Source organism: Geotrypetes seraphini, chromosome 11, assembly GCF_902459505.1.
Source record: "Geotrypetes seraphini chromosome 11, aGeoSer1.1, whole genome shotgun sequence".
NCBI lineage: Eukaryota > Metazoa > Chordata > Amphibia > Gymnophiona > Dermophiidae > Geotrypetes > Geotrypetes seraphini.
The window spans coordinates 57,251,677-57,277,930 of NC_047094.1; the positions used below are offsets into that span (position 1 = coordinate 57,251,677).

The 26,254-nt window shown below is 46.0% G+C and overlaps 1 protein-coding gene across 7 annotated transcripts in view; it reads left to right on the plus strand.

The window, feature by feature from the left end:
* Nucleotides 1-25,787, plus strand: part of ANKS3 (ankyrin repeat and sterile alpha motif domain containing 3) — a 121,255-nt gene extending 95,468 nt beyond the window's left edge. For 6 of the 7 annotated variants that reach the window (XM_033963425.1, XM_033963427.1, XM_033963428.1 and 3 more), the window contains 5 exons: nt 9,179-9,351; nt 19,257-19,336; nt 20,234-20,323; nt 22,732-22,826; nt 23,291-25,787. In XM_033963425.1, the coding sequence (XP_033819316.1) occupies nt 9,179-9,351; nt 19,257-19,336; nt 20,234-20,323; nt 22,732-22,814 (426 nt within the window). In that variant the 3' untranslated portion in view covers nt 22,815-22,826; nt 23,291-25,787. The remainder of the gene's footprint in view (nt 1-9,178; nt 9,352-19,256; nt 19,337-20,233; nt 20,324-22,731; nt 22,827-23,290) is intronic. The other variant, XR_004541097.1, reaches the window with a different exon arrangement.
* Nucleotides 25,788-26,254: the final 467 nt, after the last annotated feature.

Here is a 26,254-nt window from a genome sequence, read left to right on the forward strand (position 1 = left end):
TCCGCGCGTTAAGCCCCTAGCGCACCTTCGTAAAAGCCCAGGATTTTGGTTTGGGGATAGGAGTAGAGTGGGGGGCCAAGCATTTCCTCCCTCCCTCCCGCCTCAGGTGCCACTGCATCATACCTTTGCTGACAGGGATCCTCAAACCCTGCCAAAAGAAATTTGGTGCTAGCTGAGCAGTGAGAAAGCCGGCAGGTGCTCTGTCTTCCAACACAGACACTTTAATGCATGAACTGAACTGATGGATGCTGTTCTAATCCCCTTCCAGAATTCTGTTGAAACATTGGGCATTACTTTGCATCACTGTCTAACCTTTGACCCTGTATCTCAAATCTAATGGGAAAAAAAGCTTTCTGGACCTAAAACAATTATGCCGCCTTCTACACTTTCTGGTTTTTTCACATCTTGATTATTGTAATTCTCTGTATCAAGGGCAGAAGTTTTCACATGTCTAAAGATTACAGCTAAACAGGATATGTAAAATTACTCTTCAATGTAGAGAAATAATATCATGCCACCCCTGTGCTATGCACCGAGAATTGGTTCCCAGTAGCTTATTGGATCTCATTCAAAATTCCTTGTATCACATATCAGGCTTTCTACACTGGCATTTCCCTTTTCCTTTACAGTTTAGTCATACCTTACATTGCAGCCAGTTCACTTCATTCCTCTCAGCATAACCTTAAGTTCTTGTCATATCTTCCCATTTGCATATTCACCTAGACCAGAGGTTCTCAACCCGGTCCTGGGGACACACTTAGCCAGCCAGGTTTTCAAGATTGACATTGAATATGAATATGCATGATTATCTACATGTACTGTCTCTCATGCATATTTATTGTAGAAATTTTGAAGACCTGACTGGCTAAGTGTATCTTGAGGACAGGGCTGAGAACCCCTGATCTAGACTGGACTAGGCATTCCTGATTCATCATGATAGCTTCTACACTTTGGAATGTATTGCCTCTTGATGTATGTCTTAAAGCTTTATTTAAGAAATTTGTCTGCTTAAAAAAAATTTATTTCACCCAGGCTTTTTCTGAAGCTTAGAATCACCTTAGTTCTTCAGCTATAAACTTGGCTCAGACTATCGCACCCAGCATAGGGTTTTAAGTCATTGTTTCTTAATTTCCTATCCTTCTTTTTACCCTATTTTAGGATTAACTTGAATTATTTAAGACTTTTATTGTCACCTTATGTGGTCACCTGAGTCTGTTTCTCCCCTAGATTTTGATCTTTAACTGTAAACTGTTTAGGCTTTGTGATTGATAATATATCAAATAAAAGGGAATTATGAAATGAGTCGTTACACCTTACATTTTCACATTCTGCTGTCTTTAAAAATACAATTCAGAATGCATTAAAGTAAGGTTTGTTCCACTGATCTTCACAAAAGTAGATCTACACTTTCAATATGATTAATTATAGCAAAAACACTTTAAGGATAAATGAGGAAAAAAATCTGGATTGTATAAGTCTTCATATGCTTTATCATAGCAAATGCAAAAACTGTTAAGGTGCAAGGAACCTTAACTGTCCAAAAACTTCTTTTAACAAGACCCATAATCATTTAAATAAGGCTAAAATCAGTCCAGTCACAGTAGTTTAAGCTGATTTTGAATACTCCTGCTTGAGGAATCAAGCTTTTTCTCTTGTATGAATTTGAAGCAAAGATGAAGATCCTAAAATAACTCTGAAATAACGTTTTTCATAGGTACAGGTTGAGATTTTCTTATATCTTTCCTCACTGTTTTTGAATATCTCTTAGGGCATTGTGAAGTCTATCATTGTAAAGGGGAAACACTACCAAAACATTTTCTCTCAAGTGGACCATTCAGTCAGTGTCAGTAGCCATGGGTTAAAGACTCTTTAGTTTTTTTAAAGTAAATTTAATCCAAATAGATAATTTTCTCTGAGACAGGGAAAATGTTCAAAATTCCAGGATACCCCATGAGCATAGCCTATATGGAAAGGTGGTAAGAAGGCAGCCACTACTGAGAAAAGGCCATGGAATATGCTACATAACATTTGCAAAGAAACACTTGAGGCATTGCCTACTTGAGGGAGAAGTTTTTGTGTCCGATGAGGCCAAAGTATAACTTTAGACATCATGGCAGCTATTTTGAATGGAGCTGGCATAGAGTGAGATGTATAAGCCAAATCTAAGAATTTTGGATAGAAAGAGCATCATGGAGAGTATTCCCTGATGTAATAATAAAAGAATACCTTGATACGCTGCAGCATCAGTTTATTTTTGTCACTGCAGAGAATGAAAGTTCTTTATAAATCAGGAGATGCCAGGAGACAGCTGGAAGAAAAGTAATGAACTAAGTGATTTTTCTTTTGATAATCCTTATTTGTTGAAAATTAATAAAACCTTAAAGAATAGGTTTTCATGCCGATGAATGAAAGTTGGGAAACTTTTGTGAGTGCAGCTGTGCACTGAAGTGAAGTTTCCACTAATGGCTCAGGCTTTTCCTACCTTTAAATGATCAACTAATCTGAGTGAGGAGTCAATATATTGATAAATAAAGGTGGTGATAAGGTTGTTTTTTACAGTGATTGGTCTACTTTGGATAATATGGGATGACTGGGGATCACTCCTGCCCCAACTGTACCACTAGACCACCAGGGCTTGTAAGGTAGCCCGGAGCAGGGTCCATGTGTAGGTGAGAGGCACTTGAGGACAAGTCCACTCCTGTCCAGCAGGGGTGGAAGGAGAGGGGGTGCACAACTAATGTATGGTGGGGTGGAAAGAGGAGGAGCACAGCTCATAACTACTGTATTGGGTTGGAAGGAGAAAAGTCACCGTTCTCATGCAGCAGGGTAGAGGGCAGTTGGGAGGAGGCAACTCCCATTTGGTAGAGAAGAAGGGGTCGGAGCCATAGCAGAGGAATTTGTGCGCGTTTTCAGTTTCAGCCAAAACTGAGCAATGAGTTTCAGTTGCAATTCAGTTTGAAACAAACAAACAAAAAAAAAAGCCGTTTCGGTCAGCCTCTAGTCATAAATGATTCCTTGTTTTTAATACTGCAAAGTATTTCATTCCACAAAGTACTGAATGAAGACCTATACAAGCAAGACCCTTTTTTGTTGTTGTTCTTAATAACTTTTTGAATATTTTTGTAATTGTTTCATTTTGAAAGTGGAATGAAAGGAATGGCTTAATGGAATGGCTAGAGCTATGTGGACTGAGAACAAGAGAAGCCAGCAGTCAAATCCCAGAAATTCTCCTTGTGATTTTTGAGCAAGTCACTTAATCCTCCATTGCCTCAAGAGGCAAGGAAATACCGTATTTTCGCGGATATAACGCGCACCATTGTAAAACGCGCACAGGGGTATAGCGCGCAGAAATCACGATGATATGTACAAAAACTTTTCTATACCGCGCTCAGGCATATAACGCGCATGCTGCCCGACTCTCCTCTGGCCACCCCGACTCTCCTTTCGCTCTCCCCGACTCTCCTCTGGCCACCCCGACTCTCCTTTCGCCCTCCCCGACTCTCCTCTGGTTGCCCCGACTCACCGTTCACCCCCCTGACTTTCGGTGCACTGCCCCGCCTCTCCGTGCCTGTCCCCCTTGAAGTCCTGTCCCCCCTTGAAGGTCTGCCTGTCCCCCCTTGAAGTCCTGTCCCCCTTGAAGGTCTGCCTGTCCCCCTTGAAGATCTGCCTGTCCCCCCTTGAAGTCCTGTCCCCATTCTGAAAGCCTGATGCCCCCCCTCGACGTCCGATTCTTCTCCCCCCTCGGCAGGACCACTCGCACCCCCACCCCGAAGGACCGCCGACTCCCCGACAATATTGGGCCAGGAGGGAGCCCAAATCCTCCTGGCCACGGCGACCCCCTAACCCCACCCCGCACTACATTACGGGCAGGAGGGATCCCAGGCCCTCCTGCCCTCGACGCAAACCCCCTCCCCCCAACGACCGCCCCCCCCCAAGAACCTCCGCCCGTCCCCCAGCCGACCCGCGACCCCCCTGGCCGACCCCCACGACACCCCCACCCGCCTTCCCCGTACTTTGTGTAGTTGGGCCAGAAGGGAGCCCAAACCCTCCTGGCCACGGCGACCCCCTAACCCCACCCCGCACTACATTACGGGCAGGAGGGATCCCAGGCCCTCCTGCCCTCGACGCAAACCCCCCTCCCTCCAACGACCGCCCCCCCCCCAAGAACCTCCGACCGACCCGCGACCCCCCTGGCCGACCCCCCCACCCCCCTTCCCCGTACCTTTGGAAGTTGGCCGGACAGACGGGAGCCAAACCCGCCTGTCCAGCAGGCAGCCAACGAAGGAATGAGGCCGGATTGGCCCATCCGTCCTAAAGCTCCGCCTACTGGTGGGGCCTAAGGCGCGTGGGCCAATCAGAATAGGCCCTGGAGCCTTAGGTCCCACCTGGGGGCGCGGCCTGAGACACATGGTCGGGTTTGGCCCATGTGCCTCAGGCCGCGCCCCCAGGTGGGACCTAAGGCTCCAGGGCCTATTCTGATTGGCCCACGCGCCTTAGGCCCCACCAGTAGGCGGAGCTTTAGGACGGATGGGCCAATCCGGCCTCATTCCTTCGTTGGCTGCCTGCCGGACAGGCGGGTTTGGCTCCCGTCTGTCCGGCCAACTTCCAAAGGTACGGGGAAGGGGGGTGGAGGGGTCGGCCAGGGGGGTCACGGGTCGGTCGGAGGTTCTTGGGGGGGGGCGGTCGTTGGAGGGAGGGGGGTTTGCGTCGAGGGCAGGAGGGCCTGGGATCCCTCCTGCCCGTAATGTAGTGCGGGGTGGGGTTAGGGGGTCGCCGTGGCCAGGAGGGTTTGGGCTCCCTCCTGGCCCGATATTGTTGGGGAGTCGGCGGTCCTTCGGGGTGAGGGTGCGAGTGGTCCTGCCGGGGGGGGGGATGTATCGGACGTCGGGGAGTCGGCCGGGCGCGCGTGCGAGCGGTCGTTCGGGGTGGGGGTGCGAGCGGTCCTGCTGGGGGGGTGAATCGGGCGTCGGGCGGGGTGGGAACTATGTTTAAAAACTTTTGTATACCGCGCTCAGGCATATAGCGCGCGAGGGGTATGCGCGGTACGTAAAATCACGTATAACGCGCGCGTTATATCCGCGAAAATACGGTACTTATTGTTCCTGAACTTCACTTACATTAAGCTATTACTGAAAGGAGCGAGAGAAATCCAGTCCCTCTATCCAGTGTGATATAGATCAAATAAGAAAACCTACCTTAAAGCATCTTGAATTGTATTTTTTAGGTAGCAGAATTTTTTAAATGTACAGTGGTGCCTCACACAACGAACTTAATCCGTTCCAGGAGCAAGTTTGTTATGTGAAACGTTCGTTGTGTGAAACGCGTTTTCCCATAACAATACATGTTAAAAAAAATAATTCGTTCTGTAGCATAAAATATGCTAAGATGACATAAAAAAAGATAAATTTTTGGTTATTATTTTTATTTAGATACATCTAAAACATAATTGTTTTTTAAAACAACACACATTTTTTAAATTTAAAGACAGACTAAGTAGAGTCTAATTTTACAGTGAGAGGGCAGAGTCTCAGCGGCAAAAACTGGGACTTAACTGTTCATTTTTTTTTTTTTCTACCGTGTTTCCCCGATGATAAGGCAGGGCCATCAAATAAGACAGCCCCCCCTTTTTAGAAAAAAAATGTAAAATAAGGCACCCCCCCGCAAATAAGCCACCCACCGATACCTGCGCTTACCCGAATCGGGTGGTACGGTGGGTGACTCCGTGTGGTCCCTGGCACCCCCGACACGATCGGGGCAAGAGGGAGCTCAAGCCCTCTTGCCCCCCCGACTCCCCGACACGATCGGGGCAAGAGGGAGCTCAAGCCCTCTTGCCCCCCCGACTCCCCGACACGATCGGGGCAAGAGGGAGCTCAAGCCCTCTTGCCCCCCCCGACTCCCCGACACGATCGGGGCAAGAGGGAGCTCAAGCCCTCTTGCCCCCCCCGACTCCCCGACACGATCGGGGCAAGAGGGAGCTCAAGCCCTCTTGCCCCCCCGACTCCCCGACACGATCGGGGCAAGAGGGAACTCAAGCCCTCTTGCCCCCCCGACTCCCCGACACGATCGGGGCAAGAGGGAGCTCAAGCCCTCTTGCCCCCCCGACTCCCCGACACGATCGGGGCAAAAGGGAGCTCAAGCCCTCTTGCCCCCCCGACTCCCCGACACGATCGGGGCAAAAGGGAGCCCAAGCCCTCTTGCCCCGCCGATTCCCCAACTCCCCGACAATATCGGGCCAGGAGGGAGCCCAAGTCCTCCTGGCCACGGCGACCCCCTAACCCCACCCTGCACTACATTACGGGCAGGAGGGATCCCAGCCCTCCTGCCCTCGACGCAAACCCCCCCTCCCCCCAACGACCGCCCCCCCCCAAGAACCTCCGACCGCCCCCCCAGCCGACCCGCGACCCCCCTGGCTGACCCCCACGACACCCCCAACCCCCTTCCCCGTACCTTTCTGTAGTTGGCCGGACAGACGGGAGCCAAACCCGCCTGTCCGGCAGGCAGCCATCGACGGAATGAGGCCGGATTGGCCCATCCGTCCCAAAGCTCCGCCTACTGGTGGGGCCTAAGGCGCCTGGGCCAATCAGAATAGGCCCGGGAGCCTTAGGTCCCTCCTGGGGGCAGGGCCTGAGGCACATGGTCGGGTTGGGCCCATGTGCCTCAGGCCCCGCCCCCAGGAGGGACCTAAGGCTCCCGGGCCTATTCTGATTGGCCCAGGCGCCTTAGGCCCCACCAGTAGGCGGAGCTTTGGGACGGATGGGCCAATCCGGCCTCATTCCGTCGTTGGCTGCCTGCCGGACAGGCGGGTTTGGCTCCCGTCTGTCCGGCCAACTACAGAAAGGTATGGGGAAGGGGGTTGGGGGTGTCGTGGGGGTCGGCCAGGGGGGTCGCGGGTTGGCTGGGGGGGCGGTCGGAGGTTCTTGGGGGGGGCGGTCGTTGGGGGGAGGGGGGTTTGCGTCGAGGGCAGGAGGGCCTGGGATCCCTCCTGCCCGTAATGTAGTGCAGGGTGGGGTTAGGGGGTCGCCGTGGCCAGGAGGACTTGGGCTCCCTCCTGGCCCGATATTGTGTGGGGAGTTGGGGAATCGGCGGGGCAAGAGGGCTTGGGCTCCTTTTTGCCCCGATCGTGTCGGGGAGTCGGGGGGGGCAAGAGGGAACCAGGCGGAGAGAGGGCAGTTAAGCGCAGTGCCTGCGCGGAAGGATGCAGCTCGGGCGACTTCGTTGTGTGAAACGAAGTTCGTTGTACGGATCAAGACATAAAGTTCGTTGTGCGCAGCGTTCGCTGTGCGAGGCGTCCGTTATGCGAGGCACCACTGTACAAGGATACAAAGATGTTTGCAAAGCACTGTACATCATCAGTTAGTCAACCCACTGAAACATACCTGTAATGGGAGCTTGAACACAGAGAGGAAGCCATTCACCTGCACTCATAGCATTTTGCCGTAAATTAAAAGGGAACATAAGCGAGTTGAGATCCTTTTAGGTCAGTGGTCTCAAACTCAAACCCTTTGCTGGGCCACATGTTGGATTTGTAGGTACTTGGAGGGCTTCAGAAAAAATAGTTAATGTCTTAGTAAAGAAACTAGTTTTTTAGCCCGTTACATTAACAGGTGCTAGAATAGATGTGTAGGCTTAGACATTTCTTTCTTTCTGTCTTTCTCCCTACACCCTGTCTGTCTTTTTTTCTTTCTGTCTCTCTCCCCCTGTCTTTCTTCCCTTCTCCCTTACTTTTACCTTCATCCCTGTCCAGCAGCACCCCTTCCCTGCTCCCCATGTCCAGCAATAGCTCTTCTCCCTTCCTTTTACCTTCCCCTTCCCCCCATCCAGCAGTACCCCTTCCCTGCTCCCCCTGTCAATCAGTACCCTTTTCCCTTCCTTTTCCCTCCCCCCTGTCCAGCAGCACCCCTTCCCTGCTCACCCTGTCCAGCAATAGCTCTTCTCCCTTCCTTTTACCTTCCCCCTCCCCCCGTCCAGCAGTACCCCTTCCCTGCTTCCTCTGTCAATCAGTAGCCCATCTCCCTTCCTTTTACCTCCCCCCTGTCCAGCAGCACCCCTTCCCTGCTCCCCCTATCCAGCAATAGCTCTTCTCCCTTCCTTTTACCTTCCCCCCTCCCCCCGTCCAGCAGTATCCCTTCCCTGCTCCCCCTGTCAATCAGTAGCCCTTTTCCCTTCCTTTTACCTCCCTCCTGTCCAGCAGCACCCCTTCCCTGCTCCCCCTGTCCAGCAGTAGATTTTCTCCATTCCTTTTACCTCCCCGTCTCCCTTACCTGCTCACTGTCCAGCATTCGCTAGGCCGGGCAGCCTCGGGGCTTTTGCTAGCCCGGCCCACCTCGCATTATCGAAGTGGACCGGCCTACCAAATGCCCCACAGCTACTGCCAGTCTGGGGGTGAGAAGGAGAGGCGTCGTCAGAAGTCAGCCGGTGTCAGAGATCAGAGCAGAAACGTTGCTGGGGAAACCGCCGCACGCATCGCAAACTGCCAAAGGCTCCTATTGCGCATGCGGCGACACGGAGCCACGGAGTTTCAACTGCGCATGCGTACTAAGGATTTTATTGTAGCGGGTGACAATTTTGCATGAGGTAAAACTCTTTATAGTTTATAAATCTTTCCTTTTGGCTAAGTCTTAATAATAATATTGCAATTTATAGCTAAAGAGACATATAATCAAGAAACTATTTTATTTTGCTTTTGTGATTATAATAAACATACCGAGGGCCTCAAAATAGTACCTGGTGGGCCACATGTGATCCCCGGGCCACAAGTTTGAGACCACTGTTTTAAGTGTATTTAATTATGAAGCTTTCATCAAAATTGTGATGTGTCCCCAGGGAACAGCTCTTACAGCCATTTTCAAGAGTCCTGTGGGAGCTTTAGCACTGCATAATGCTCTGAAATAGTGACTAAAGGATCTCCATTTCTGTGTTCCTGTGGCATGCAGATAAATTATTATTTCCTCAAGGAATTGTTTGTGTTGCTTCATAAAGGCCTTTAAGTAAAATGAAGGCTTTGGAGCCCACTGTAAATCTGAAATTGGGCTGCTTTTCTTTAGGGTAATGCTTGGACATAGAGTTCCCACCTTAACAGAAGGAGGGCACACCACATGTTTTGAGAAGATGTTATTATTTTTATATGCACATACTGGGGGTACTAACTCATGAGGGGTTTGTCTGTTTTTTCCCATAGAGGTGTGAGGATCTGGAACTGGTGAAGGCGCAAGTGTCTCAGGAACAGGAACTTCGGGCAGTGGCTGAGAGTTGCCTGATGGAGCAGAACATGGTCTGGAATGGTGTCCAGATGAACCTGGAAGACACCTGTGCCATTACCAAAGAAGCAGGGACCTTGCTGGAACAGATCAAGTGAGTAGACATGGGGAATGCAGTGAACTGCAAAGGAAGATATTGCTGTCCTTCATGTGATAACACATTATCCCAGGACAAGCAGGCAGCATATTCTTGACTGATGGGTGACGGCACCGACGGAGCCCCGGTACGGACAATTTTAGAGTGATTGCACTCTAAGAACTTGGAAAGTTCTGGCAGGCCGCACCACGCACGCGCAAGTGCCTTCCCGCCCGACAGAGGCGCGCGGTCCCCAGTTTCTTAGTTTCCGCGGAGCTAAGAAGACGCGTTTCTCTCAACGGCCGTTGTGAGAAAATCTTTTTGATTCTTCCCGCTCGCGTAAACTCGTGAAGGAAATATTGTTTCCTTCCTTTTTTCTTTATTTTCTTTTCTTTCAAAAAAAAAAAAAAAAAACATTTGGGGTTTTTTTTCTTCTTTTTTCGATTTCGCCCCGGCGGGGCCTTTTGCCACCATCGAGGCCTCGGCCTTCGATTTGGCTGAAGCCGTTTTTACATTCATGCCCCCTCAACCCGGGTTCAAGAAGTGCCAGCGGTGTGCACGACCAATTTCACTCACTGACCCACATAATTGGTGTCTACAGTGTCTTGGTCCCGACCATCGAGCGTCTACCTGCACCCGCTGTGCAACTTTAAAAAAGCGAACTCTGAAAAATCGTCAAATCCAGCAGAGATTGCTTTTTGGTGCCGAAATGTCTGACTCTACGACACCGACATCGGCTCCGGCGCAGTCGGCACCCACCTCATCGACACCACGCGATACCACGTCGGCGTCGACTCCTTCAGATAAGCCGGCTAAGAAGCATTCCCCGTTGGAGCGTCCTCCGGTCTCGGTGGCAGCGAGCCCAATCCTGCCGACCTCGAGGCGCCCACGGAAGCGCTCCGCCCCAATAGAGGTGAGCCCCCTCGACATCGGGTTCCTCATCCTCGGGGCGTAGAGCAGCACCACAGGTACCGCAGAAGAAAAAGGCGGTACCGGTGCCCTCACTCGAAGAGCGTATAGCTGCTGTTCTGCAAGTGCAGCTTAAAGAACAGTTGCAACACCTTCTTCCTTCACTCTTGGTACCGAGCCTTCCGGTCCCGGTCCGGTCTGAGCCACCGGTACCGACAGTGGAACGCCCTATTTTATCCGCTTCCACTTTGTCGGTACCGGTACAATCTGCTTCCTCAGTCTCCATGCCAGTTCTTGCACCAGAGCCGAGAGCTCACCATCAGGCTGTACAGACTTCGGCTCCGGTGCATCCAGTGACATCTCCCGGTACCGAGTCGATCAGGTCAGGGAAATCGCTTCGCAAATCTCGTCACCTAGAACCCTCCACACCAGAATCTCGGGACCGGAGTTTTCAAGTTCGAGATCCTGATTTGTGGGGTGATTCAGAGGATCCTCTTCTTTCTGAAGGGGAATGCTCCTCTGGTGACGAGGACCCTTCTGCTTTGGGACCTTCCTCTAGACCAGATGTGTCCTCTTTTTCTTCCTTTTTGAAGGAAATGTGTGATTCTCTCTCCATCCCCTTGGAGGCTGAGTCAAAGAAATCCAAAGCTTTTCTAGATGCACTGGATTTTGACCAGCCTCCAAAGGAATATCTTAAGTTACCTCTCCATGACATCTTGAGAGAGACCTTTTATAAAAATTTAGAATCTCCTTTAACTGTACCTGGAGCTCCCCGCAAGTTGGACTCTTTATATAAAGTCATTCCCATTCCTGGGTTTGACAAGCCCCAACTACCTCATGAGTCCCTTTTAGTTGAATTCACACTCAAAAAGTCTAAGGGGGCTAGTGTGTATGCTTCAGTCCCTCCTGGCAGAGAGGGTAAATTCATGGACAAATTTGGAAAAAGGCTGTACCAGAATGCGATGTTGGCCAACCGGTCAGGAAATTACGCATTCCATTTCTCATTCTATCTAAAGCAGCTTATACAAAATCTGGCTGTTTTCGAGAAATATCTCCCCGACCGGAAGAAATCTGTTTTTCACCAAACTTGTTCCTCCCTTTTGCAGCTTCGTAAGTTCATGGTCAGATCAATTTATGACACTTTTGAACTGACCTCCAGAGCCACAGCTATGTCTGTAGCCATGCGACGGCTGGCCTGGCTTCGAGTTTCCGAACTCGATGTCAATCATCAGGACCGGCTAGCCAACGCACCTTGTTTGGGGGATGAGCTGTTTGGAGATTCCATGGATTCCACTACTCAAAAGCTCTCGGCTCATGAAACTCGGTGGGACACTCTTCTTAAAACTAAGAAAGCAACTCCACCTACCAGGCCTTTTCGTCAGCACTCGGTCTACCAACGAAGATTTGTGGCCCGTCCTCTGCCACAGACTTCACAACAGCCTAGACGTCAGAGACAACAAAGACCACCTGCTAGACAGGCTCAGCAACAGCAGCAGGTGAAACCTCCCCCTTCACAAAAACCTACTCAACCCTTTTGACTTGGTTCTCCTGGACATAGCCAATCTTCCTCCTTCTACTCATCTTCCACAGCCCATAGGAGGACGCCTTATACATTTCATAAGCCGTTGGGAAATCATCACCTCGGACCAGTGGGTCCTCAACATCATCCGCCACGGCTACTCTCTCAACTTTCAGACACCTCCTGCCCAAAGTCTGCCAAGAGAGTCTGCTTTCAACACTCCTCGGTCTTCCCTCCTTCTTCAAGAGGTTCAATCCCTCCTCCTTCTGAACGCTATAGAGGAAGTTCCTCTAGATCAGAGAGGGCAGGGATTCTACTCCCGTTATTTTCTAGTCCCCAAAAAGACAGGAGATCTAAGACCCATTCTAGATCTTCGCGATCTCAACAAATGCTTGGTAAAAGAGAAATTCAAAATGCTTTCTCTGGCCACTCTTTACCCTCTTCTCAATCAAGGCGACTGGCTATGTTCCCTCGATCTCAAAGAAGCATACACTCATATACCGGTCAATCTGGCCTCCAGACAGTACCTACGCTTCATGATCAATCGTTGTCATTACCAATACAAGGTGCTTCCCTTCGGTCTTGCCTCCTCTCCAAGAGTGTTCACCAAATGTCTGATTGTGGTGGCTGCCTTTCTACGATCTCACCACCTTCAGGTCTTTCCTTACCTGGACGACTGGTTAATCAAGGCCAATTCATCTCAGACTGTTCTCCTGGCCACCAACCAAACCATCATGTTTCTTCAACTTCTGGGGTTCGAGATCAATCTACCCAAATCTCATCTCATCCCCACTCAGAGATTTCAATTCATCGGAGCTGTCTTGGACACAGTCCTCATGAGAGCGTTCCTGCCATCCAACCGTCTTCAAACGCTTCAATATCTGTGTCAGCAGGTGCTTCTACAACTTTCCATCTCTGCCAAGCAAATGATGATACTCTTGGGTCACATGGCCTCCACAGTTCATGTCACACCCTTCGCACGTCTTCACCTATGCACTCCTCAATGGACCCTAGCTACCCAGTGGTCCCAAGCGATGTATCCTTGCTCACGTCACATATCTGTCACATCATCTCTTCGTCAGTCTCTACAATGGTGGTTGATATCCTCAAATCTCTCCAGAGGTCTTCTGCTCCATCTACCTCCTCATCAACTAGTCATCACCACCGACGCCTCCCCTTATGCCTGGGGAGCTCATTTGAACGAGTTCCAAACTCAAGGCCTTTGGACAGCCCAGGAAAAGAAGCATCACATCAATTTCCTGGAACTCAGAGCGATGTTTTATGCCCTCAAGGCCTTCCAACATCTTCTCTTTCCTCATGTTCTCCTGCTGTGCACAGACAATCAAGTTGCGATGTACTACATCAACAAGCAGGGTGGGACGGGCTCTCGCCTCTTGTGCCAGGAAGCCCAGAAGATCTGGACTTGGGCCATAAATCACCATCTATTCCTGAAAGCTATCTACATTCAGGGAGAAAAGAATTCCTTAGCGGACAAGCTCAGCAGAATTCTCCAGCCTCACGAGTGGACACTCGATCCTTTCACTCTACAGTCCATCTTCGCTCAATGGGGCACTCCTCAGATAGACCTCTTTGCAGCTCCTCACAATCACCAGCTGCCCCTATTCTGCTCCAGACTCTACTCTCCTCACCGTCTGGCAGCGGATGCATTTCTCCTCGACTGGTCCAATCTGTTCCTGTACGCTTTCCCTCCTCTGCCTCTCATGTTGAGAACCTTGTTCAAGCTCAAGAGGGAACGAGCCACCATGATTCTGATTGCTCTGAGGTGGCCCAGGCAACATTGGTTCTCCCTTCTACTTCAACTCAGTTCCAGGGAACCTTTTCTTCTTCCACTGTTTCCTTCTCTGCTTACACAGCATCAGGAGACCCTTCTACATCCCAACCTCCAGTCTCTGCACCTGACAGCTTGGTATCTCTCGGGCTGACTTCTCATGATACTCTTTTGTCTCAGCCCGTTCGTTCCATTCTAGATGCCTCCAGGAAACCAGCCACTCTGCAATGTTACCATCAGAAGTGGACACGATTTTCTTCCTGGTGTCTTCTTCATCATCTTGATCCCACTTCCCTGGCAGTGGAGACATTGTTGGATTATTTGCTTTCTTTGTCTGACTCTGGCCTTAAGTCTTCTTCCATCAGAGTCCACCTCAGTGCCATTGCTGCTTTTCATGAGCCGGTTCATGGAAAACTTCTCTAAGTTCATCCCCTGGTGTCCAGGTTCATGCGGGGTCTTTTCAATGTGAAACCACCTCTTAAAGCCCCTCCGGTTATCTGGGATCTCAATGTGGTTCTTTCCGCCTTAATGAAGCCTCCATTTGAACCTTTGGCTACCACTCCTTTCAAGTTTCTCACTTGGAAGGTACTTTTCCTTATTGCTCTTACCTCTGCCAGGAGGGTCAGTGAGCTACATGCACTAGTTGCAGATCCACCTTTTACAGTCTTTCATCATGACAAAGTGGTTCTGCGTACACATCCAAAGTACGCAGAAGGTTGTCTCTGAATTCCATCTCAACCAATCCATTATTCTGCCTGTCTTCTTTCCAAAACCTCACTCTCATTCTGGGGAACAGGCTCTGCATACTTTGGATTGTAAGAGGGCTCTAGCTTACTATCTAGAGCGTACGAAACCCCACAGATCAGTTCCCCAACTCTTTCTGTCCTTTGATCCGAATAATTTGGGACGTCCTGTTTCTAAACGTACGTTGTCTAATTGGCTGGCAGCGTGCATTTCATTCTGTTATGCTCAGACCGGACTGACACTGGAAGGTTCTGTCACGGCCCATAGAGTCCGAGCGATGGCAGCTTCTGTAGCTTTCCTCCGTTCCACTCCTATTGAGGAAATCTGCAAGGCTGCTACTTGGTCCTCAGTTCATACTTTTACATCTCATTATTGTCTGGATGCATTCTCCAGACGGGATGGGCACTTCGGCCAATCTGTTTTGCAAAATTTGTTTTCCTAAGGGCCAACCTTCCCTCCATCCCTCTTTTTGTTAGCTTGGAGGTCACCCATCAATCAAGAATATGCTGCCTGCTTGTCCTGGGATAAAGCACAGTTACTTACCGTAACAGGTGTTATCCAGGGACAGCAGCCAGATATTCTTGCGTCCCTCCCACCTCCCCGGGTTGGCTTCTTAGCTGGCTTATCCTAACTGGGGACCGCGCGCCTCTGTCGGGCGGGAAGGCACTCGCGCGTGCGCGGTGCGGCCTGCCAGAACTTTCCAAGTTCTTAGAGTGCAATCACTCTAAAATTGTCCGTACCGGGGCTCCGTCGGTGCCGTCACCCATCAGTCAAGAATATCTGCCTGCTGTCCCTGGATAACACCTGTTACGGTAAGTAACTGTGCTTACTGGTCTCCCTTCACTGCTAATTGGTTATATTTATTTCAGAAATCTATCACTTAAGTATAAAATTTACAGTTCTAATATATCTATCTATATCCTCCGTCTTTGTCTTCATCCTATGTAATCTTTAAAAAAAAATTTTGTTCATTGTGTTGACATTGTAATGTACAAAAAATTGGTATGATAAATGATAATCTCTCCTGGGAAGTCCCTGGGAACGCTACAGAAAAAGAAAATCTAAATTACCCCTACTTTAAGGGTCACTGGTCACTCAGCTAGTGAATACGGCGTGGACACAGGGTACAATCACAAAGGCAGAAAAACGCTTCTTATTACCGACCAACCCTAGAACCCCCGTTTTCTACACTGTCCCCAAGATCCATAAATCCCTCACGTCTCCTCCAGGCAGACCTATAGTCTCTTTGAAGAACACCGTACTAGAGCCTCTGTCCCAATTTCTTGATCACTTTTTGCAACCCTTCGTGTGTCAGGCTAAATCTTATATTAAAGATACTTCGGATTTTCTCCGTAGCATTGAGGAGATTGGCCCTCTTTCTCCTGATAGCATCCTGGTAACCTTAGACGTTGTGTCCCTCTACACAAGTATACCTCAGAACGAAGCTCTTCAAGTTGTTGAATCTACATTAAATCTACGGGATCCTTCAGAAAGAGTTTCCACCAAGTTCCTGTTGGATTTAGCCACCCTTGTTCTTACCAAGAACTATTTTAAGTTCGATCAAGATTTTTTTCAACAAAATCGAGGGGTGGCTATGGGCACCACGGCTGCCCCCAGTATAGCCAATCTATTCATGACCAACTTCGAGGAACAATATTTATATGGTCACCCGTACTTTCAACACATGGCATGTTGGCTGAGATTTATAGATGACATTTTTTTCATCTGGACATCATCCAGGGAGTCCCTTCAGCTTTTTATTTCCTGGATTAATTCTCTCACAACCAACCTTAAATTCACACATACTAGTCATGTTCACAGTATTTCATTCCTGGATACCGAAGTTATCTGTGAAGAGGGTCGCCTCTTTACCAGGATGCACCATAAATGCACCGAAAAAAACAATCTTTTATCGTATGCCAGCTGCCACCCTAGACGCCTTAAAGCAGCGATTCCGATAGGCCAATATTTACGGGCAAGGAGGATTTGCACCAATCTCCATGATTTTCAAACTGAAGCTAAGACCTTAAGAGATAAATTCCTAAGTAGAGGTTATCCTGAATCTGTCATTCGGAAAGCATTCTTACGGGCTCGTTATGCTAACAGAGATTTACTTCTCACTCAAAAAAATAAAGAAACATCCACTAACCAAATCTGTGTCATCTCCCATTCAACTCAATCCGCTCTGGTAGCCCAGAGCCTTCATGAACACTGGCACGTGTTGCAGTTACATCCAGCTTTTAAAGATCACCCTTGTATTGCTTTTACCAGAGGTAGAAACTTATCCGAACATCTTGTTTCTTCGGATTTTACTATTCATTATTCTCCTCCAATAACTGAAGGCAATCATGGCCCGTGTGGCCATTGCTCGGTATGTAGCACTTCACATCAAGGAAACTCTTGGATACATCCTACTACTCAGCGGAGGTATCAGCTGAGAGCTGTGACATCATGTGCTTCTTCTCACGTTGTTTATGTGATTTCCTGCCCTTGCGGTTTGGTCTACGTGGGCTGCACTAGTCGGGCTATCAGAGTGAGATTAGTTGAACACCGTAGCTGCCTTAAAACCGAAAAACTAACAGCTCCTATGGTGGCTCACAGCTTGAAAAATCATCATACATTTGCCCATTTGAGGTGGTGCGTGCTTGAACAAATTCCAACCACTTATAAGGGAGATAGACAAAATCATTTATTGGTTAGAGAGAATTTCTGGATCTTCACCTTACAAGCATTCTCTCCTTATGGCATGAACGAGAATGTTGATAAATGTTTTACGTAAATGCTGTTGATTATTTCTCCTTTTTACTTTTTTTCTGTTAACATTTACCCTTACGTCATGACGCATGCGTTGGCCCAGGTGGGGCTCTTTAAACCGCATTATAAGGACTCCTTGTTTCAGACATTCAATTGTCAGTCCAGCGTGATTGAGCCGCTGTTGAGGATCATTCCGTCCTTAATATTTGGGGACGTGGCAATTTTGAAAGAAAGTTTCAGTCATTCTCTTAAATTCTTGCTCCCTCCTGATGAGGAAATTGAAACAGGACCTGTCGAGTGAGCAGTTTGAATGAGGAAAACGAGTGAGGTACATGAATGATCGGAATGAGTGAGCAAAATAGAGCAAAGAACTAAGTGGACTTTTTCAAATAGCTCTCTGTGATTATAAGAGCAAAAAAATCGAGTGGACATTTCCAAACAGCTCTTTTTGATTGTGACTTTAGAATAACGGTATATTGCACCGACCTTTTAAACTTTCCAAACTCTTTAAACGAGCACTTTCCAAGGAGTGGGATTGACGAAAGAGAGGCACTACAAAATCACTGTTGGCGAACTTTGAACTTCATTCCGTTTTGGATTTATCAAGCTAAGTACTCTTCACTGATTTTTACTGGTTTTCACCTTTCACCATCACTATTTTTTATTGATTAGTATACAGGACTTGGAATACAGACTGAGGATTTTTTTCTAGTTTCACACACTTTTTCTTTCAAGCATTGTTGATTTTGAGTTATCTTCCATTTTTATTGGTTTTTTTTATTATTTTTTTCACATTTTTTGTGTTTTTGCTAAGTTAGGTTTCAGGGAGATTCTTTTGAAATGATTTTCTCTCCTGAGTCTACTCCTGGGCACGATAGTGTTTCTATTCAATAATCACTCATATCTTATTGTATATTTTTATAATATTTCAAAGGAACAATATGATGTACTGGGCAGGGTTTATTTAGATTTATTTCTTAGTGCTTGTCACTGCATAAACGCCGCCCGGGGCCATTGGCTAAATCGAGGGCATCGGGCCCATACTGATGGTTTCCTTTGATTTATTCTATATTGTCCTATTATGTCAGTGACCCTTAAAGTAGGGGTAATTTAGATTTTCTTTTTCTGTAGCGTTCCCAGGGACTTCCCAGGAGAGATTATCATTTATCATACCAATTTTTTGTACTTTGTATTGTTATTGATATTGGTATTCAATTAAATTTTGGTATAGTTTAGGTAGCCATTTTTGGTAAAGACATTGTAATGTAACATACAGTATACTATGCCATACTGATTTTTTAGTAATCTGATTGTCTATTGTTTATGTTTGACTTATTCTTTCTGTGCACCGCCTTGTATGAACTCCTTCAAAAAGATGGTAAATAAATCGTAAAAAATAAATAAGAAACAGGAGGCCTGGTTTTGAGTCCCTAGGAGCAAAGGAGAGGAGGAATAGCTTAGTGGTTAAAGAAGCAGGTTGCAAACTAAGGAAACTAAAGTTCAAATCCTTTATGAACATAGGCAAATTGCTTCACTTCTATCTCAGGTTCAAGTTAGATTGTCAGCCTACTTGGGCAGGGAAATAACATGTTTACCTGAATATGATTCACTTTGAGCTCAGATTTGGAAAAGGTGAGTAATAAACCATAAAATTCAAATCTGATGCTGAGAGACCAGAGTGCTGAGGGCTGTGGCTCTCAGCAAACCCATACAACTAATCAAAGGAGTGAGTCCTTATTCTGCTAGCTGAGCTAGCCACAGAGAGGTGCAGCAGTGCCTCCTTAAGTAGCACGTCTACATCCTGCTTAATCAGCCATGGGAGAAGCAATGAGCCCACATTCTGCTTACTTAGCCAGCAATTCTTAGCATCTTACACTTTGACACAGGTAAAGATCATGTCATTAGCTGCTGAAGTAAATAAATTCTGAGCGAGAATCAAGTAGAATATTTAAAATCGGAATAGAAACTAAATAAAGATTCATTACAAGGCTCAAAGTATTCAAGCCCCAGAGATTTCTGAAGACTGCTTTAAATTTGTTGGGAGTAAGTTGATCACAATCTCCCATAAGATATTTAAAGGCAGCAGACAGGTTATGTTCTGTGTAGAGCAGACATTCTGATCCATAATTTCACACAGGATCTTTGGATTTAGTGGGATGCATGGACCTGTAATGGTGTTTTGGGGATTTTGCTGTTCTTTTGTTATAGAACTTGTCAAGAAGAGCTGACTTTGTATCTCAGAAGGGAGCAAATGGCCAGTAGAGTCTCAGAGTCCAGGACTGCAGCAGGTGAGTAGATTATGCTAGAAAGCCAATGTATGAGGGCTACCCTTAAATATAAAATAAAATGCTTTAGCTGCAAGGCATAAACCATACAGCAGGTGCTAACACTCAAAATACCAACTAGGAGAATTTAAAATAAATGATTTCAAGCTGTTTGAAAGGATGTCAAAGATTTAATGATGTGGAATGTTCTGCCTCTTATGCTTTCTGCAATAGCTCTCATACAAGTCTTTTTGTTTTTGTTTTGACTTTTCAATTGATATCCAGTTGTGAGGAGAATATTTTTTATTCTTTTTTTATATTGCTACCAGTATGAACTAATCAGAGGATTGAGAAGCTGGAGAAAAAAGCATTTCAGAAGTAAATTAAATGAGAATAGGCAGACTGGATAGGCCATAAAATCTTATCTGCTGTTGTGTTCTAGGTTTTTATATAAAAACAAGTGTTTGCTGTGTGCCTGCTGGACAGTGTTTCTTTGCAGTGCATTTCTATTTCCAGCTGCTCTGAGGCTCTCTTCCCAAATGATCAGATACAGAGTATGTGAATGTGCGGTGCTCAAATTCTTCCATGTAACACCGACATTCTTGAGAGCTTTTCTTTGGTTTTACAAATGTACTTTTACAAAGGTTTCAGGTACATTTAAAACAATTAGTTTTGAATTAGATTGACCACTGTTGGAAATAGTATGCAGGGCTTGATGAACTTTTAGTCTGACCCATTGTGGAATTTCTTATGTTCAGTTGTCCACTTCCCATTCCTTGCACCTTAACTGTTGTCTTTATATTTCAGCATGTCATATAGGAGGTATTACAGACCTGCAGAGAAATCTGTGTAGATCCTAGGAATTTGTAGTGTGTTGGTCCTTAAAGGCTGTTAAACATGTGCATACTCGCTTGATTTCAGCTACAGTGATGGATGGATGCAGAGCACCAGTGAGTTCCCAGAGCCTCCCAGAACTGCTGGAAACCCTGGAGAAGTTCACTAGAGAGATGGGTAAGATCCTTCTGAAGACTTCTCTGTCTTATAGCAGCAAAACCAACTGATGCATGCTGTAAACACCCACAAGTTCTTTAAGAAAGTGTTAGATTAATTTACCTGGGTGTTAAATGGAAAATCTGGGTTTGATTCCTAATCCCATTTTCTGCTCCTAGAACCATTTGAGGCTAGAGATAAGCCCTGGGGAAGAGGGAGTCTCATTCAGTGCACAGTGGTGTTACCTAGTAATACTAATGTTCAAGTCGGTTCTAGAGCACCCCTAGCTGTTCTGAATTAGAGGTCTGCACGGGAACGGAGATCGCGGGAGTCCCGCGGGTTCCCCCCCTGGCCCATGGGACTCCCACGGGGATGTCCCCTGGCTCACGGGACTCCCATGGGGATGAAAACAGGCCTACCTAAATTCTGGCGATGCAGGCATGCAGCTTACAAGTCCGGTGTCGCGGCAAAAACAGCCATGCTGAGCAGTGAGCTCAGCACGTACACAGCTGACATATCTGATGTCAAAATCTCTTTTGGGAGATACAAACTCCCCTTCAAATCACAAGTCAAGAACTTTGGAATACAGCTAGATTCAGTGCTTGCTCTGATCCCCCAAATCCAAGCAATTTTCAAGAACTGCTTCTATCATTTGTGACAATTATGCTGCTTCTTTCCTTACATTGAGAAGGCAAGCTTTGTCTCAGTTGTGCATGCCATGGTAACATCAAAACTGGATTACTGTAATGCACTCTTCACTGGTCTGACTACAGAGGGTCTGCACCAGCTCCAATTGATTCAGAATGCTGCAGCAAGACTGATGAATCTCTTCATAAAGGCAGTTAATCAATAAATAATTGAAGGTTGTAAGCAATGTGACCACATCACACCAGGTTTGTAAAAAACTTCCCTAGCTACCAGTACTATACAGAGCTAAAGTTAAAACTCTTATGTCTGATTTTCAAGGCCCTCAAAGAAAATGGCCCAGAGTACTTGAACAGTATCTCCCTCTACACACCTCCAAAATCACTATGGTCCTTCCGAAGAGTATATCCCTACCCACACTCTCTCTGAAGGAAATCACACAATGTGATACCTGCCAGCGAGCCTTCTCCGGAGTAGCCCCACACTCTGGAATGCACACTATGAAAGGCTTCACTCAACATAAGACTATCTGTACTTCAGGAAGCAGTGAAAGCTTGGCTATTCAACCAGGCCTTTAATGGAAGAAGTAACTAACTTGCTAGTCATATACACGCAAAGTGACACCAGCTGCATGTATTATATAGCAGGACATGTTTATCTATTCCTACTCTAGCTGAGATCATTTTCAAGCACCACTCTGACTTCCTTGTGTAATTTTTCTTTAAATTAATCCACTTATTTTCTTATTCCTGTTATTCTATCTATCTGTCTATCTACCCACCCTATGCTGTCCATTAAAATGTTTTATAACATATTTAGTTGACACTGTAATGTAGCATACAATGCCATACTTTGTATTGCAATTTGAATATTTACTGTTGTAAATGTCTATTGCTTATTTTTGACATTCTTGCTGTGCACTGCCTTGAGTGAATTCCTTAAAAAACGAGATAAATAAATAATTGCAAATTAATGCCAGTTGGCATCAATTCATTCCAACTGTAGCCAGTTATTGGTAGTGTCAGTTAGCACCTAATTTTCAATTAAGTGACATGTATAACCAGTACTATTCTATAAACCTGGGTACGCAAAAATGTGTGCCCAAGATTATAGAATGAGGGAGTCTATGCACATGTATTTATGCATATTTATTGACATTATCTTGAAAACCAGACTGAAGCAGGACCAGTTGTAGAAATGCTGACCAAACACAGGGTATGCTTGTACTGGATTGCAGAGAGAATTGCAATTTGTGGGCCCTGGCTAACAGCTGTCACTGGATTGGTAAATTTAAGCTGGTGGGTAGAATGGTAGAAGGTTCCTGATTCCATAGTCTGGTAGAGGCTGGTTCTGATTTAGATAGATCCTAGAGAAGCTTGAGAAACAATGCTAGGCCAAGCTTATTCTCTTCCACATAAAAAAAAAAATTCAGTCTTTCTATAAGTTTCCCTGAATTCATTCTGGTTACTTGTGGGCTGAAGGGTGGAACGGAAGCCTCATCTGTGACCCCATTCCTATGCCACTTGGGTACCAACATTGGATCAATATCATTATTTCCCACTTAGATCAGTTACCCATTGTTTGGGAAAGGAGTTGTACCTGTACGTAATTTTGTTTAACGTATCCTTGTTTGGGGTGCTGTATAAAATCCTGAAATACTGTTTTGGCCTGCAGTTGAAGATGAAGCACATGTTTTGTAAAGGAAAATTGTGTAGTGTTAACAGCCTTTGCACAGAACCTCTAAATAATGAAAACATCTTGTTTTTTTCTGTGTGTATGTAAAGGGAAAGCCCTATCTACAGTGAATCAGAACCTCAAGAAATTGCAACCACCAAACAAAAATGCGGCCAGTTGGCCAGAGCCTTGACAGAGGAAGATGGTGAGTGTTTGGTCACAGCAGTTGTCATTTTCTGTCTATTCTCTTTTAGACCTCTATGATCCAGAACTGAAACCTAATCGTGGTCATGTGATGTAACCTTGCCTAATATTGTGTTAGCTGCAAGAGCTTCTGCAATAACCCATCACCCCCAGCTGTAGGGAAGCAGATAGTAAGTGGGGCCAGGTACAATGACTGGACCTCCCTTCTCTGGGAGACTAAACATCCCCAGTCCTCACTTCCAAAAAGCAGACTTGAATCTTAAACCCTATCACTATTCTTGATTGCCATGACCAGACCTATAGTTGCATTTCACTCTAGATCATGCACAGCTGCCAAGAGCTTGGAGTACACAGGCCTGGTTTTCAACATATGTGTAATGAATATTCATGTTCTTACATTCTAGAACTATTAACAAGCAGAGTCTCAAAAGTACATATTTTTCATATTTCCCCTTCTCGCTGCAGGCTTCTCCTGTGTACTGATTCAGACAGACGACGGGTGATATCTCCACCCTAAAGATGACATATGCCGCAGGACGAGGCAGAGGCTGCATGGGTTGCATCACCAGCCAGAAAAGCACAGCCGTCAGAGGAGAAGAAGGTGGTCTGCTAGTTCCTTGAGTACTTGAGAACCAGTGGAAGTATAAGAAGAGTAATTAGGACATGTGCCTCTATACTCAACATTTTTTTTGTCGGTTTTGTCATTAGATTTTTCTTTAAAGTAGAAAGTACCAAGTACCAGCTAATAAAGGATTAGAACATTATTTCTGTGGAGGATCCGGTGAAAGGCACAAGAGCCTCTCACATCTAGGACTGGATAGGTCAATGGATTCAGAGTTTTTCACCTCTTGGATAAGATAGTGACTGGACAGGCATACAGAGCCTCTTGACTCTGGGACCAAATTGGTCAGTTAAGTGGTTCTTTGGAACTAGTTGACATGGAGAATAATTACAGTATAAGGATGAGTCTACTCTCTGTTTTGATCTGATTTAGAACAATTTCCACTGGTCAGATTTTCTGCACTAATGTATGCCTGAACCGAGCCCCTTTTTTTATAGTAAAGATGCAAAATAACAGATATGATTGATGTGACAAAGTCCTATAATTGGCCACCCTCATGTGAGCTGAGCCCTGAAGCATATCTATAGAATTTGTCTGGATGATGATAATCACAATTATGGAGAATATCTATTAAAGTGATAACCCTGCAATAATAGTGAAAATGGACACAACCAGAACTTTATAGAAGATTTTATTGAAGCATTATACTGTTCCTATGTTATCTGGTACTGCTATTTGGTTTATCACTTTCCTGCATCAGACCAAAAGTCTTTCAAGCTTGCCATTCTCTCTCCAACAATGACCAAGTTGAGTCAACAGGAAGTATCCAGCAGATACCAAAGAGTAGATCCATTTCTTGCACTTCTAGGGATATTCAGTGGCTTGGATAATAGTTCATGAACATTTCCGCCAGGAATCTATTTGCCCTTGCCAAACCGAACTATACTAGATACTTTGACCACATCATCTGGGAATATATTCCGCAGCTTGATTATGCACCAAGTTAAAAAAAATACTTTCTCTAATTTTGTTTTAATGAAAATAAGATACTAATTTTATGGAATATTTGTTTTTGGTGCACTGTTTAATTTCTGATTTGCTTAATTATCATTCTGCGGGACCTTTTTATGTTTGCTTGAATGACTAAGAGGCACCACCTTTGATGTAATTGCCAAAAAACTTCTATATGTAGCTTATGTGTTACCTCCATTTTGCAGAAAATATTGAATATATAAAAACTGTAATACCAAAGCTCTTTTAGTAGAAGAGGTGAATTGAATCTACAGGTACTGGATTTATTATGAAAAACTGGACATGTGAGCCACACTGAATGGCATTCCTTAGTATTGTTTTAACTTATTACATGCTGAATCATTTATTTTTGGCAAATTTATTGGTTCCTGGACACATTATTTAAACTATTGAGATATAAATCTCTTAAATGTTAAGATTCTTTTAACATTTCTTAATCCTTTATTCTTAGAAATGCCAAACCAGAAGGGGTAAGTGACCCTGACCTAAGGTTCCATTTTTGTCCATTGCTCAAACCCATGTTGTGTGTAACTGAGACAAGGGCAGTGGTCAGGGAGATTTTAGTATTGGATTTCCTTGTCTGTAATCATATGTCATCAGCTAATGAGAATGGAATTTTTTTCAGTGACATTTTGGAGAACATATTAATCGTGGAACCAAAATGATACTTTGGCTCATTGATCATTGTTTTGGCTGTGCATCAATGTAGAAGAGTATTTCTTGTCTCCTTGTCATTCTGAAAGGAAATTAAAACCCTGCTATTCAGAAAATTTATCAAGACAAACTAATATCTCACCTTAACTATTCCCAATCTTGTAAACTTCCCAGCTAAGACTCAATCATGTAATTAGTACCCTATCCTGTAATTCTCCTGGAAATGTCCAGTTCTCCTCTTTTGTAATCCACCTAGAACTGCAAGGTATTGGCGGAGTAGAAGTCACTAATATAATGTAATTAGGCTACAGTATTTGTTCTTGAATTCTGCAGATAATGTTGTCTGTCCCTTTCACTCTACAGATGTCACATATTTTCTACTTTGAGTGGTTTGGGAAAGGGGAAGATAGTAGCTCCACAGTCTTCCCACTTTCGATTGGTGTACCTCAAGCTTTGTCCTGGGACTGCTCCTTTTCTCAGTCTACATGTGCTCACTTGAAGCGCTGATCTCCTCCCACGTCTTCCAGTATCGCCTCTATGCTGATGACTCTCAGATCTACCTCTCTGCATCAAATATCTCTACTAAAACCCAGACCAGACTCTCAGCCTGCCTGTCCAACATTGCCACCTGGATATCTCACTGCCATCTAAAATTGAATACAGTACTCCCCCGATATTCGCGGGGGTTCCATTCCAGGAACCCCCGCGAATCTCGAAAAACCACAAATACGGTTTTTCAGGGGGGAGCCTGAAGAGGGCAGCGGGAGAGCAGCCAGAACTCCGCAAGTGCAGGAAATCACTCGCAGTACGCTCCAACCGTCTCTTCCTGCACTAAGTCGGGCCTTATCCAATCAGGAGCTGCTTTGACACGCAGTTCCTGATGCCCGACTTAATGCAGGAAGAGGCGGTCGGAGCGTACTGCGAGTGATTTCCTGCACTCGCGGCGCTCCGACTGCTCTCTCCTGCCTCTCCCGCTGCCCTCTCCTTGTCGGCAGTTCGCAGTCAGAAAATACCGCGAATGACCGGGACTGCGAACTGCCGACCGCAAATGACCGGGGGAACACTGTATGGCTAAAACAGAGCTGTTCATTTTCCCGCCTAAATACACCTCTCCACTTCCCTCGTTCTCTTCTCTATAGACAATACACTTGTTCTTCCTGTTTTGTCTGCTCATAATCTTG